This window comes from Engystomops pustulosus, chromosome 3, assembly GCF_040894005.1.
Source record: "Engystomops pustulosus chromosome 3, aEngPut4.maternal, whole genome shotgun sequence".
In the NCBI taxonomy this organism is placed as follows: Eukaryota; Metazoa; Chordata; class Amphibia; order Anura; family Leptodactylidae; genus Engystomops; species Engystomops pustulosus.
The window spans coordinates 136,150,490-136,165,789 of NC_092413.1; the positions used below are offsets into that span (position 1 = coordinate 136,150,490).

The 15,300-nt window shown below is 42.2% G+C and overlaps 1 protein-coding gene across 21 annotated transcripts in view; it reads left to right on the plus strand.

The window, feature by feature from the left end:
- The window catches only part of DST (dystonin), a 385,421-nt gene that overhangs the window by 34,040 nt on the left and 336,081 nt on the right, over positions 1–15,300 (plus strand). For 20 of the 21 annotated variants that reach the window (XM_072142244.1, XM_072142253.1, XM_072142226.1 and 17 more), the window contains exon 4: positions 12,762–12,969. In XM_072142244.1, coding sequence (XP_071998345.1) covers positions 12,762–12,969 — 208 coding nt within the window. Of the gene's footprint in view, positions 1–12,537; positions 12,685–12,761; positions 12,970–15,300 lie in introns of those variants that run through there. The other variant, XM_072142237.1, reaches the window with a different exon arrangement.

Consider the following 15,300-nt stretch of genomic DNA (forward strand, 5'->3'; position numbering starts at 1 on the left):
ATATGAAATAAATCCCAAAGAGATAACATTCCTGGACATAAAAATCCTCCTCAAAGAATCTGGGAATCTGGAGACTCAATTATTTAGAAAACCTACTGCCTCGAATAGCCTCTTGAGGTGGCAAAGCTGGCATCCGGCACCCCTCAAGAGGGGAATCCCAAAAGGTCAATATTTGAGGGTTCGAAGAAACTGTTCTGCTATGAATCAATATCTCGAAGCCTCAAGGGATCTCCAGAAACGATTCCTAGACAAGGGGTATCCGTCCGACGTCCTGAGAGAGGCTCACCAACACGCTCTAAATCAGAGGAGACATGATTTATTGGTCCCCAAAAAGAGATCCGATACTGGACAGTTTAAAACAAGGATCATAGGGACATATGATGGATGCCAGGATGAAGTAAAGAAAATTCTACGTAACAACTGGAACATCCTGAGGATGGACAAGGATATTGTTGACACGATTGATGTGTTTCCCTCTATTACGTATAGAAGGGGTCAGAATATAGGGGATAGTGTGGTCCAAAGCCACTTAAAACCCCTTACAGGACATAACACCTGGCTTCCAGAGAAACCCAAAGGGACGTTCCGTTGCAGTGGATGTAAGGCATGCCAATACATCTGCACTGGCAACACATTCCAAAGTACAGCAACAGGGAGAACCTATTACATGAAACATTTTTCCAACTGCACAACGAAAGGAGTGATTTATTTACTCACGTGTATGTGCCAGATCCAATATGTTGGGCAAACAACTCGTGAAGCGAGAAGACGTTTTAGGGAACACATCAACGATGTCAAGAACAAAAGGGATACATCTGTCTCGAGACATATATGGGAACACCATCAGGGGAATCATAAAGTTTTATGTTTCCAGATCATTGAGATAGTTGAACCCTCACCCAGAGGAGGGGACTTTGAAAGAAAGTTATCCCAACGGGAATCGCGATGGATCTTTGATCTGGGGACAGTTCAACCTGATGGGTTAAATGAGCATATTGCCTATGCCTGTTTCATTTAACTATAGATTATCCTAATACTCCAATTTCTATATGCCTTGGGAGCCATTGACAAATGGTGACCTATACATCTGGATGCGACACCATTATTCCTGTTACAATGCCTCCTGATATGTTCACTTGTTATTATAATAATCCAGTTACTGTTATTATAATATTATTATAATCCAACTACTGTAAATATGGGGTTAATGTTGGATTCCGTTAGTACACCCAGTACTTCCTATTATGTATATAATTCTGTGATTCTGTTACCTCTGTACATTACCCTTCAGTTTATACTTATGTCCCCATCTGAACTTACAGATACACTATTTGTTTAGGTTCCCTGAGAGCCGCGATCAAGTACCTTAAGTAACTCTATCGCGATGTAGCGATTCATGAGGAGGCAGGATACATTATTTTCAGGAGGGCATCGGCTGTCACGCTCCCTTGTATCGGATTGGTGCCTTCGCTGTCATACTCTCTGACTCCGGATTCGGTCTCCGAGTGGTGACGTGTGGAGGACTCCGCCGAGTGTTTGGGGGAGTGTCTGGTGACGTCGAGCACTCTGGAGGTCCGTCCCCCTCCTCCTCCTTGTGGGCGGTGCTTAATCTTTAAATAGCCCGGGACGCCGGCAGCACGCGCGGCTAAACAAATGCCGGCGTATGTCACCATACTAGCGTGACCGACCCCTCTGTAGTCTAGCTTAGCTAGCAAGCTGATACCAATGCTTTAGACTAGCAAAGATAGTTGAGAGTCAGGGGGTCATTATCGTAACACTCCTCTGATGAACCGCTACTTCAGTCTATGTAGCGGGGAAACGCGTCAGGCACTTATTGACGTATGGTCACACTAGGTGCAGACCCTCGTGTGTGAACAGATACTGGTACCTAACCATGAGGGTCTAGTACCATTCTTTGTTGTGGATGAATGGCCTCCAACACTGCTTATTATACTGGTTGAGGGTTTAGGTGCGATAGGTGTGGGTACAACCATTTAACATAGCACCATTGTCTTTGCACAGAAACCTCTAGTGTGTTGGAGGCTACACTACAATTTATGTATGTCCGTCTTGTTTATTTGGCCTCATCATAAAATAGAATTGTAGGCAGCCCCACAAACGCTTTTTAACGTTGTCTTAATAAAGTTTACGTTTTTAATGTCCTTTTGAGATAGTTGACAATATTGAAGTTTGGACATAAACCACCATTATCGATATATTTTTTGAACTGTCTGTACATGATCAATCACTCTGCCAGGACCTTATAATAGTATTCATGAATATAAGATCAAGGTCCTTTGTTCATGGGAAGATAGAGATCACATGACCCTCCATCTGCGGCCATTTTATGAACAGGAATGTCTGGCTGATAAGGTAAAAGATAGAAGGCTTCACTTCACTTCAATAAAGTGGTGCTAAACTTTAAATCAATATATAGGTAAATTGCATAATATCCTCCCCCCCACACATATTACAAAAAACATGAGGTAAAGTGCCCAACCCCATTAAAGAAAGCATAAATATCCCTTATGTTTTCTTATATCTATCATTAGGCAGGCTCCTTGCGACAATTCTATGCCTGTCTTTGGAGCTCCGTTTTAATGAATCAGATTCATTAAAGTGGCTTTGATCCTTTAATAATTGTTCTTATGCTCTACCATAAAGTCCCAAAAAAGTTGTAGAATGCATAAAAAGTGACAATGCGACTTTTTATGGGAGTTTTTGCAGAAGTCCCATGTCATGAATGGGACTACTAGCAGTAGTTCTATATGTTTACATCTGATTAATGAAATGGTGGAAATAGTCCTCTGCAACTGCAACTTTTATGAAAAGTTCCAGAGAACCTCAATGCGACTTTTTTATGCCAAGAAAGCATAACAAAACCAATGATAATTAACCCGTATGGTATCTAACATTTTTGTAAACAGGAAGTTTCTTACTAGAGGTTAAGACATACTGCATTCTTTGACAGTGAGACAGAACAAAATGGGCCATATTTTCGTGTAAATTCTAGTTGGGAAAGTATCCACAAGAGGGCAGACAACACTGCAGAATAGGATTACAGTGATTTCAAGCACAACTGTAACATTTTTTTTTTGCAAATCTATAGCTTTTGGGATGTGAAACAACTTTATTATCTTTGTTACCTATATCCAGCAGTTTCTTTATTATCCTCCGCGGTTTAGCACAGTCCTGAAGTAGCTGCTCCCCCTGTCTATCCTGCTAAGCCCTATGAATCTGTCCTGTAAACAAATCCACAAAATCTTCACTGGTGGACAGGGATTCTGTTCTCTGCTCTAGTGATGGGAAGTACAGCTCTTTATAGTGAGCTGGATCATTAGGATAAGCTCACTACATAGAGTGAATAGCCCCCTATGTAATTACACTCTACTCTACTTTTAACCCGAAAACTTTGGGTTAAAAGGGGCAGAGTCACAGAATAGGGGCAGGACTATTTGAATTGCGGCGGGACAAAGTGAGCCATCAGCTCCCTGGATAGAGCCGACTTCTCTAGTGCACCTGAAAGAGCTAGCTCTAAGTACCAGCTTGTTCGTGAATGACCCATCACTATGCTGCTCGCAGATGAAGAAGTAGAGGAAGGTCATGTGAGTGTGTTCAATGTTGTGGATACAGATGTCTCCTACACAGAATTGTAAGGTACAAGATCTCACCTGTTCTCTAGCAGTCCCTCCATCCCAGTCTGTGATTCTACAGAAGTTTCTCTGTCTCTCTCTTCATCTCATGCTGCACCCCCACCATTTACTCACTTTCTGCAACCTGCAGAGAAGCTATTAAACCTTAGTTCTCGCACAACAAAGACTATACACTGGTACTTATGATTTCTATTACTTATTACATGTTCCTTTTTAATAAAAGCTGCTTGGCCACCATATACATCTTGTGCAGTGTTCAGTGGATTTACTCTTAGGAATCTCACTGGATGTGCCACTAAATTACCAAATGAGAGAACACAAGGCATCATGAGAACTTGGGGGGCAAAAATGAATTTGACGTGGCTTCAGGGCAGAAACCAGAAGAGGTTTGTCTCTGCCCACTTCACCTCTGGTGAGAAAGATGTTTGTCAAACACATTTAGAACAAAAACTGCCATAACTTTGGAAAGAAAAGTGTGAGGAACACAATATAGGCATCATTCTATGTGTTGTTAAAAGGAGAATCCCATATGAGAATTTGGTAAAATCATTATCACTTCAGAGTTATTCTTTCAGTCTCATTTCCAGGTTCACAAATATCTTTTATAGCAGTCATCCGACTACATTTTATTCACCAGGTTTCTGTTTTTCAGTGAGCTATTTCCTGTGCTATGTAGCTTCTGATGTAAAAATCTATCTGCATATTGTTGCACTTATTCATACTATATTAAGCAGTTTATATCAAAAAAATAAAATGAGCTTTGCTCAAGTTAATGCATTCACATAGAAAACAAATTACTAGGCTAGTGTCCACTACTCTGAGGACTTATACATACCAACTTTACAGTGTATAAGAATATTTTAAATTAGAAATGAGCGAAATTCTCAAACATTTAATCAAGTCAAGAGGTCATAGTAGACCTATCCAACCTCCTGCAGTCCTTTTTAGAATGGTTGCCTTGCCTTGGTTGCAGCAGATTCTCATCGAAGAACTGGAGGCTCATAAAAAGTAGATCAAATCTTGGACCCCTGACTCAACCTGGGGGGTCAGGTCCTTTCAGTGCTGAACTTTGGGAACATTAGCTAGGAAGTGTTCCAGTGCTCCCAGGCCAAGTCAGGGATCTGGGGGGGTAGCAACTTTTTGAGAGTCTCCTGGTCTTCACACAAATTCTTCAGCAATGGGGACAAGGTGCCTGAAAGGGCTTCAGTAGGTCACATTGGGCTTCCCCAACCTTCTGGTTTCATCATGGAGCCTCAGGCTTCTCCCGGAGATGGGACAAGTTTGGGGCTGTGTAGACTGGGAGGTTGTAGAAGCTGTGACCAATCTCAGAGAGGCCTTTCTGAAATATCAAACCTAGAAATATAGCGGAAATTTAGTGTTTTAGTGTTTCTTGCACCAGGGGGGCGCCACCCGATGGAGATAACGAGGGGGGAAGGGGAGATGTCGGCAACTGGAGAAAAGAACTCAGTACTATCCTTCTGGTGCTCCTCTCGGCTCCTCTTCCATCTTAAGCAGTAGTGCGGGCAGAGTCAGCTCTGTGCTCACACTATGACATCCTTTCATCCAAGATGTAATAGAAGTTTGAATAATTTCTTTGTTCGACCCAAATCAGATCTGTTCCTATGATAAGAAAAAGTAGGTGGTGCCTTTAGACAGTGTAGACCAATGTGATCTGATAGCGTTTGCCACCTTAATTGAATGTAGAAACAAATGGTATCCTTCTCATTTTATTCTCCCTACTCGATGGTGTAAGGGTCTCATCCCTCGTTTTACCATAAATTTTGACCATCAGCATCTTTAGATTTATCCACAATGGGGCACATTTATCAATCAGTCTGAAAGTCAGAATATTTCCAGTTGCCCATGGCAACCAATCACAGCTCAGCTTTCATTTTACCAGTGCTCATGAATATTTTAAAGGGGAGCTGTGATTGGTTTCCATGGGCAACTAGAAATATTCTGACTTTCAGACTGCTTGATAAATCTGCCCCAATATGTTTTACACAAAGTAACCATTTTTTTTGTATGACAGCTATCAAATGCTAACTTGATGTAACAGATTTGTACAATTCTATAGACCACTTACAGTATGAACCAAAATGAGATAAGTTTTATCATGTTTTTAAGCTGGCATTCTGAATATTCATTGTTTAGATTCCCTGTGGGAATCTGTTCAGTGCTCCCGTCCTGCAGGGGTGATGACTTAGTGGTATACTGCATGTAATTAATGGGGTTAGTCATTTGTATGTATACAGATGAATATGTATATATATATGGACCAGGAATTGGTCCATGTGCTGTATTTCTGTATGAATTTCGGTTCTAGTACTGTACTTATGTATTAAACTACATACTGATTTCATCATGACAGGTATATTATTATAATTTGAAAGGCACTACATTTTAATTAAAGGGGGGGCACTGTATATGTTAGAATTATTTCTGGGGAACAGTTCTGCATACACTACAATCCATATATAAATGCATGTCTGTAATATGTTTAATTTGGTGTGTGTGTGTGTGTGTGTGTGGGGGGGGGTTGTTTATGCTAAAATTGGGCCACGTTGTATACATTTTAATGACCTTGGGGTGGGGGAGATTCGTCCTGTACAACAAAGTACCTAGAAACTTCTTTGGATGTAAGAAACCCACGCTAATGCCGAGCCTGGTTGTTTTTAGACCCAGAGTACCTTTGCTGTGTGCTGCCCATTTCTGCGATCCCTTGTAAGTCGATCAATAAAAAATGATTGGCAAACAATGGCTGTAAACAAGGTCTAATTAGTTATATTTTTTCATATAGCATTTGTGATAGCCTTTGTGATAGTATTTATTGTAGCAGAACAGTACAATTTGGTTATACTTTCCCTACAAAACCATTGTTTGCAACTTCCTAGCGATATCTATGACAAACACCAGAAACAAACTTAGTTGTGTGTTATGAAGGCTGTATGTACAAGTTGTCATGGTAATATTTTTCTGGATGAGATAATGTATCCATGTGTTCTTCACTGATGAATACATCGACAGCAGCAGACTAACCTCAGAGTATATACATATTACACAGAGATAACCCTGTAGATGAACATGTCTTGTGTTGTCATATAAACTGTTCGAATATGTCCTTGGTGTTAGATGTTACCGGTTTTGTGACTGAAATTGGATATGACATATGAAAGTCCTGTAATCCCTTGTTGTTTTATTATCTGGAGACCAGAAGTGCCAAACTCTTCAGCATGAAGATCCCACTGGAGTGGACATATATATTTAGCACGTAACATTCTCTACATTTTATTAAACCTTCAAAAGAAAATTATATGCCACACACTGAATGTACAAAATTCATAATCTTTATTAATTCGTCAAGTTCAAAATATAAAAAAATGTAACGTGAAGATATATAAAATATAGACTATAAGGCAGTGATGACAAACCTTTTAGAGACCGAGTACCCAAGCTACAACCAACATCCATTTATTTACCTTGAAGCCCCAACATGGCATTTTAAGCAGTAACTTATTGCTACTTGTTCGTCCACATCTTTCAATCGTATCAGCCCCTGAGGCCACCAATACAGTTGAAAGAAGGAGGGCTAATGCAGACTCTCATTGTAGCTTCTCTCCAGGTTCTCTCTGTAGAGGAAGAATGGAGGATCTAGCAGGAGGACCTCCAAAGATAATGCAGCCCTGTCCACACCTTCTCACTTTTCCCACAGTTCCAAACAGCCAATATAGCCAATAGCAATGAGAGCAGCATCTCTTACGTTGCCTGGGACTGCAGAAAGATTTGGTGGGCTTGTTCCTGTCTGGTGAACTCTGTCCTGGGGTGACAACATGAGTGCCCACAGAAAGGGCTCTCAGTGCCACCCCTAGCAACTGTGCCATAGGTTAGCGACCACTGCTATATGGGAACAAAACAATCAGGAATATAGAAGCTTGGCAGGGGAATCCAAATCCAGATAAGTAAGAATTAATGTAGCAAATATAAGTAAACTTCAAAGACCTTACCAAGCACAAAATCAATAACATACTACAAAAGAATTTTACAGTATCAGAAGATGTTTATTGATTACATTATATACTAAACTATAGAAAGACACTGCCAATCCATTGGTAACATGAGATGCTAACAAAATGACATTATAACTTCATTCCCTAGGCCATTACAAATGCATGATTCCTCTATTGCTGTGTGGTTAGATTATCAGGGTCCAGGTTTAGCTACACTTTTATTTAGCCTCTGAACTAATATCTGACACATAGAAAAAGAGAGATGAGACAGATCAGAGATTACACTGTAAGCAGACAGTTCATAATTTTTCTGAGATATATATATAAAACACAATGACACTCAGCACTGCTAACTCACCTATAACACACACTGTCAGCTCTGCTATAAACACTTTATCTGTCTGTAGCTAGTAGAGTAAATCTTTTCATGCTGCTTCCTGGCAGGGAGTGCCTGTGTATGAACTGGTCTGGTAATGCAGGGGGGAGGGGCATGAGGCAGAGAGCAATGCAGCTGTGCAGACAAGAGAAGCTATTCATGAGAAGATTCCATCCATAGTTAGAAGATTTACGGTCAGATCCAGGGGCAACCAAAATTGTAAACACCCGGACTAAATGAGACAGGTTGAAATAATATCTGTGAAATGCTGTCTTTTTGTTAATAACAGTGAATTAAAGAATGTGTTATTTTGTTATCCTGAGTATATTTAAGAATCTTGTCTTTATGGGAATACCCATTTTAAATGTACAAGTCACTTTTATTGTCTTATTTCATTTGTTTATGTCCAATGATTTGTGAAGCACTATGGAATATGATGGCACTATATAAATAAAGATTATTATTATATTATTTAACTACAGGCATATTAAAATATGAGCAAATTCATGATGTAATATGATGGTATTTTTAAAAGCCACTTTTTTAACGTGTTTGCTTTTGGCTCAGCAGTTTAGGAGTAATGCTCCTTTAACACATTAGCTGACATGTGACGTAATAGTATTGCATGTGGGAAAGCAGCTTTCCCACACTTACATACAGTGCTATTACATAAAGCTTATGGCACTGGCTTAAAGATGATACCCTCCTCTAACATCCACGACCAGAGATAAGTATGACAACAAGGTGTAAGAGTCTGCATGTTTCCCCCCTCAATTGGATCCCTCCATGCCATGTTTGGTGGGTTTCAATAGTTCCCAGGACTTCCCAAGGTCCCCACATATCAGATCCTGCTTCTCTACAATAAATCTGAAGCATCATATTACCCTCATAGTGAATGTCGATAAAAAAATAAAACACCAAAAAATGACAATTTTTCATCAAATCCTTTCACAAAAGATGTTATAAAAAGTGTTAAAAATCCCAAAAGACCATTAAGAGAACAACTCTCCCTGCAAAAATGAAGCCTGTGAGCCCTCTCTAAACAACCGCAGCTGACGTGTGACATATAGATACGTCATGTCAAAGAGGTTAAAGGAAATCAACCTATTAAGGTAAATCTGATGGTAGGTTCTCACATTTTAAACCCTAATCTATCTTCAGCTAAGCCTAGAGTACTATCTACACTAAACTACAGTTTATCTAACTAATATGCTATATGGACAGCAGGAGCTCAGTTCAGGGACCTTCTAGATCAGTGGTGGCGAACCTATGGCATGGGTGCCAGAGGTGGCACTCAAGGCAATCTCTGTGGGCACTCAGGCCATTGCCCCAATTTCACCAAACAGGACCAAATCCACCAAATCTTCCTGTAGTCCCAAGCAACTTAAAAGATGCTGCTATCAGCGCTATTTTAGGCAACATTCACACGATGTATGACCGTCGATGTATGGCGGGCATACATCGGTGCTGCAGAGAGGAGCAAGGGATGAGCGCAGCTCAACCCCGCCCCTCTCCATAGGCATATAAAGCGCATGGCGCCGTATTACATGAAAAGATAGGACATGTCCTATCTTTCTACGGGCTACGGAGCGGTACAGTGCTGCACGTGTGCTGCACCGTACCGCTCCCTTACAGGGCCGTGAGCCCATAGAAGTGTATGGGGGGCGTATATATGTCCCTCATACGTTTGTGTGAATGTAGCCTAAAAGAGACATTTAATTGGCTGTTTGGAACTGCAAGAAAAGTGAGAAGGTGTTGACAGAAATGCATATTCTTTGGAGGTCTTCCTGCTGGACCCACCATTCTTCCTGAAGAGAAGCTACAATGATGGTCTGTGTTTGTCCACCTTATTTCAACGGTATTGGTGGCCTCGGGGCGGGAATACAATTTAATGATGCTTAAGAACAGGTAGCATTAAGTTACTGCTTGAAATGCCATGTTGGCACTTCATTGTAAATAAGTGGATTCTGGTTGTAGTTTGGGCACTCGGGCTCTAAAAGGTCCGCCATCACTGCTCTAGATGGAGGAGAGGAGCTTAGTACAGATATTCTCTTTCAAGACAACTGGAACCAGAGGCAGGGATCCTCTGTATGGACAGCAACAGTTGAGTACACAGATCCACTATATGGACAGCATAAAGACAGTAGGAGCTTGGGCGGGGACCCTCTATATCAGTGATGGCGAACCTTTTAGAGCCTGAGTGCCCAAACTTCAACCAAAAGCCACTTATTTATTGCAAAGTGCCAGCACAGCAATTTAAGCAGTAAATTGCTCTTGTTCTTTGACAACTTTCAATCGTTCAGCCTCCTAAAGACACCAACGCAATTGAAAGGAGGAGGGCAAATTAGCCTATCATTGTAGGAAGATTCTGTAGAAAGATTCTTTGAGTCCTGTCTGATGAACTTCATGCTGGGGTGATGGCATGGGTGCCCACAAAGAGGGCTCCGAGTGCCGCCTCTGGCACCAGTGCCATAGGTTCGCCACCACTGCTCTATATGGATGCCAGGAACTTAGTGCAGGAATCCTCTATATGGACGGCAGGAGCTGCGTGCAGCTATACTTTATATATAGATGGCAGGAGTTAGATACGGGAATACTCTATCTATACATGGAAAGCAGGAGATTAGTGCAGGACTACACTATATGGACAATAGATGCTGAGTGCAGGGATACCCTGTATGCACACCAACAGCTAGGGATGTTGTAGGGATGTAGGGATGCTCTATTTGGATGGCAGGAGCTGGGTGCAGAAAGCCCCTACCTCTTATTCACATAATCTGTATTCCAGTATCACAATCTTTCTCAAGCAGCAAGCACCCCCGGCTGCCTCCTTCCCACACAGCCAGCATCACAATTTTCCCATCCTAATACTCAGGACCAGCACCCCAGGTCTTGTTCCCTCACACAGCCTGCACCCCCATGTGTCACAGAAGTAGACCAAATTAACCTCCAGTGTAAAATCGTGTGTCAGATTCCTTTAATTATAGCCCATTAGGAGTATTCACTAAAGTTCAGTGGTGACATCAGTGAGAAAGTAGCTAGCTTTCTCCTCCACGTTTAGACAGGAAGTATAACAACAGTTGACAACTGGGAAATACTGAGTTAGGCTACATTCACACACATGTATGGGGGACGTATATACGGCCGACATATATATGGCCGATATACGTCCCCCATACACTCCTATGGGCTCACGGCCCTGTACGGGAGCGGTACGGTGCAGCACACGTGTGGCACCGTACCGCTCCGTAGCACGGGAAAAGATAGGACATTTCCTATCTTTTCCCGTGATACGGCGCCGTGCGCTGTATCTTCCTATGGAGAGGGGCGGGGGTGAGCAGCGCTCATCCCCTGCTCCTCTCGGCAGCGTGTGAATGTAGCCTTATACAATGCAAATAATGTGTACTATGGCTTCATATCTGATAACAAAAAGATACAAAATTAATTGGCCTATATGAGCCACAAAGATCACTTATTTAGCTTTGTAATCTCCTTTACACAATATAGATGGTCAAAATATTATTGGTAGACCCTACAAAATATATAATAAGGTTTTCTTGTAGTTCTAATGTCTTATTGCACTATTCTCATGTTCCTGTTCGAATGATGTGTGAATTATGGTAATGTCTTGATGCATTTTGCAGTGTGTATGACTCACACTGCGATGTATCACTATCAGTTCTAAACCTAACTTATGATGTCTATTCTATACGACTTTTTGTAAATGATTACACATACCATAATTATTTTATGGGAATTTATGGGAAATGCCTACTGTGAATACTTGTACAATAATGGCTCCTACTGTATTTTGCATATGCATACCAATACATGCAAATAACCCCCACACCTTGCAGTTCTGCTCCTCGGGATACCTTGAGGACCACTCCTTTACTTTTCCTCTTTATCAATGTGACATAACAGTTGTTGGCCTATAACAGACAAAATACCAACTTTATAATTGGCTATAAAGATACTGGATAAGGCAAGATTATAGTTTTACAATATTTATACTATAACTGATTTCCATTCTGTGTCATCTTAAACCTGAATTTAGCTAAACAGGTGTCAGAATAATCAGATAAAAAAAGTGACAGCTCCTGTGTAGAATCAAATCTCTCTTTGTCCTGTGCCAGGCTGCCCAGAAATGGCAGCAGTGTTGTCCTATTGCACTGGCAGTCCTCTTGACCAAAGGCAGATGTGCTTGTTTTAATGAGGATAGATGCCAGTGCAGAGGCTATAAACTGAGATGAAACATGTGTTTACTGGAGCAATCTTGACAGTCAGGGGACTGCTGTGGTATATAACTCGAGAAGGCTGTTCAGCTTAGGCAGTTCCTGCTCATTCAGTCCCACTGCTCGCCCATTGTCTGGAGCATACATACAGGATATTAGTGCATCTCTAAGTGGGACTGAAGCTTTGAGGAATCAAAACAAAGGAAGCAGCCCCCCTGTGCTTCACTACTTGGCGTTGATGAGAACTAGGCTGCAGAGCCGAGGCTGTGCACTAGGGGGCGCCAGGTGCTATGCTGTCAGCGCAGTAGGCTTGGTTGCAGTAGCTGATTGTTGGGATCATTTCCTGTTGCCCATCCTCTCACCAGAGCAAATGTTTTCTTGGGAGGCAGCGACCTCTTGAATGTCACACCATGGTGAGTGGCGATGCTGTGGGCACCTGCCAGCCCGGGCACATCATCTGTATCATATGTATTATGTATCTTCTCCACAGAGCTCGGGCACCGCTTCCTATCGCTGCTCCATGTCATCCTCCGCTGACTTCTCCGATGATGAGGATTACAGCCACAAGTCAGGATCTGCCTCTCCTGCCCCGGGAGATACCCTGCCCTGGAACCTGCCCCGGCATGAGAGGTGCAAGAGGAAGAGCTCGGGGGCGGCAGTGCTGGACCCGGCAGAGAGGGCGGTGCTGAGGATAGCCGGTGAGTGACGATGACTGGGCATCTGCTGGCATCTGTAGTGCATCACTACTTGTGTAAATGGCTACATGGCTGCCTGGAGACTGGCAACTTATTACTACACATGTATCAGTGTGGGTTAGAAAGCAGTGTCACCCTGGGCTGGCAGCTGCCGGGTTAATGGCAGGGCTGGCTGTCATGTATTGTGGTGACTAAGCTCTTTTCCCTGTCCCATTCTTTTCTGTAGGCAGTGTTATTGTGCTCACAGGAAGCCCCTGAATCACAGCATGGTCCACCTCCATGGGTCCAGTCCAGGCTTAGCAGCTGTGCCCCAGATGCTGCCCCTAGCACACCTACATACAGGGTGGGAAAGCAGTAGAAGTACACATTCATGAGATCATTTTTTATTTCGATTATTTATTAATCAGTAAGTGCAAGTATTGCACTGCATACTGCTTAACATTCTGGAAATAAAATCAAACACAGTTTATATGATATATATATATTTGTTGTGGAGCATTCCATAGCTGTTTTGCATATCTGAAATTCTGTTTGCAAATATTTATCCTACAGCCTGAAGTTTATTAAACCCTGCTCTCACAGGGTTTACTTGTGAGTGCATACTACATAAAGTATAGAGTAATAAGCAACCGATTCAGCCCTAAAAAGGCTCTGATTCCTGAAAGAACAATTTCTGTATTTATTAATTATGAAGTTTTATATCTCTTTTGATTTTTCACATGTTATGTCCAGTCCACTATGCGAATTTTTGGGTCACTGTCATGCAACCTGAAAACTTGACATAGAGAAAAACATGGCATGCTGTATTAGTTATCAAGCATTTGAAATGGAATCTAAACAAGAACCTCCAATGCAGAAGCTCTATAAATTCAAAAATGTATTTTTAAAGGACATCTAGGATGAAGGATTGTAAACCAAGCACACTGACATACTGGTGTGTGCCCCCTCTGGAACAATCTGCCCTTCTTTAAAGGGAACCCGTCACCGCTGTTGCAGGCAGGTTCCCATAGAGCCCTTATAGCATAAAAGCAACCTTTCTTCAGCTAAAAATTGCTGCGCAGAAAAGGGAAAATATTAACATTTATTCTTTGCCTGGTAACCAGGCTAGCAAGTCGAGGTGGGCGGATACATACGTGCGATTCTGGCGGCTTGCTTTCCCTACGTGATCCGGCTGTCGGCTGAATTATAACACATATGCCTACGGTGCATGCACGGCTTTACTGCTTAGCTTAGCTTTCTGCATCCGTGCATGGCAGCTGTAGGCATTTGTGTTATAATTCAGCCGCCAGCCGCCAGAATTACACATATGTATCCGCCCTCCTCGACTCGCTAGACTCTCTGCCTGGTTACCAGGCAGAGAATAAATGTAAATTTTTTCCTTTTCTGCGCAGTGATTTTATTAGCTGAAGAAAGGTTGCCCTTATGCTATAAGGGCTCTATGGGAACCTGCCCGCAATCTAATTTTTTCTAATTTAAACAGCGGTGACAGGTTCCCTTTAAGCTTCTTATTCCTTTGTTTTTGCAAGGGCTTTTAAAATTATGTAAATGAGACTGAGTGGCTCTGGGCTCCTCAGGCTCATTTGTATAATTTTTAAACCTTTAAAAACAAGGTCATAGGAAGTCTAAAAAGGGGTGGATCATGTCAAAGGTGGCACACACTAGTATATCATTGTGTTTGATTTACAATCCTTCCTGTGAAGGACTGCGCAGGGACAGGGAGCCGATGCCGGAGCCACAATGGATAGAAGAGGACTTGCCAGGGGTGGGGGCGTCCAGAGGTGAGTACACTTTTTTTTCCTATAGGCATTATATTGGGGGCAGGGGCTGGCAGGCTATATACTACTGGGGCAGGCAGGCTATATACTAGAGGGGGCTGGCACGTTATATATTAGAGGGGCTGGCAGGCTATATACTACAGGGGGCTGGCAGGCTATATACTACAAGGGCTGGCTGGCTATATACTACTGGGGCTGGATGGCTATATACTACAGAGGCTGGATGGCTATATACTACAGGGACTGGCAGCCTATATACCAGAGGGGCTGGCAGGCTATATACCAGAGGGGCTGGCAGGATATATACTACAGGGACTGGCAGGCTATATACTAGAGGGGCTGGCAGGCTATATACTTCAGGGGTTGGCAAGCTATATACTACATGGGGCTGGCCGGCTGTATACTGGGGCTGTGACCAATGCATTTCCCACCCTTGGCTTATACTCGAGTCAATAGATTTTGAATTTTTTTGTGTTAAAATTTAGGGGTCTCGGCTTATACTCGGGTCGACTTATTCTCAAGTGTTTACGTGTGTATATATATATATATATATATATAT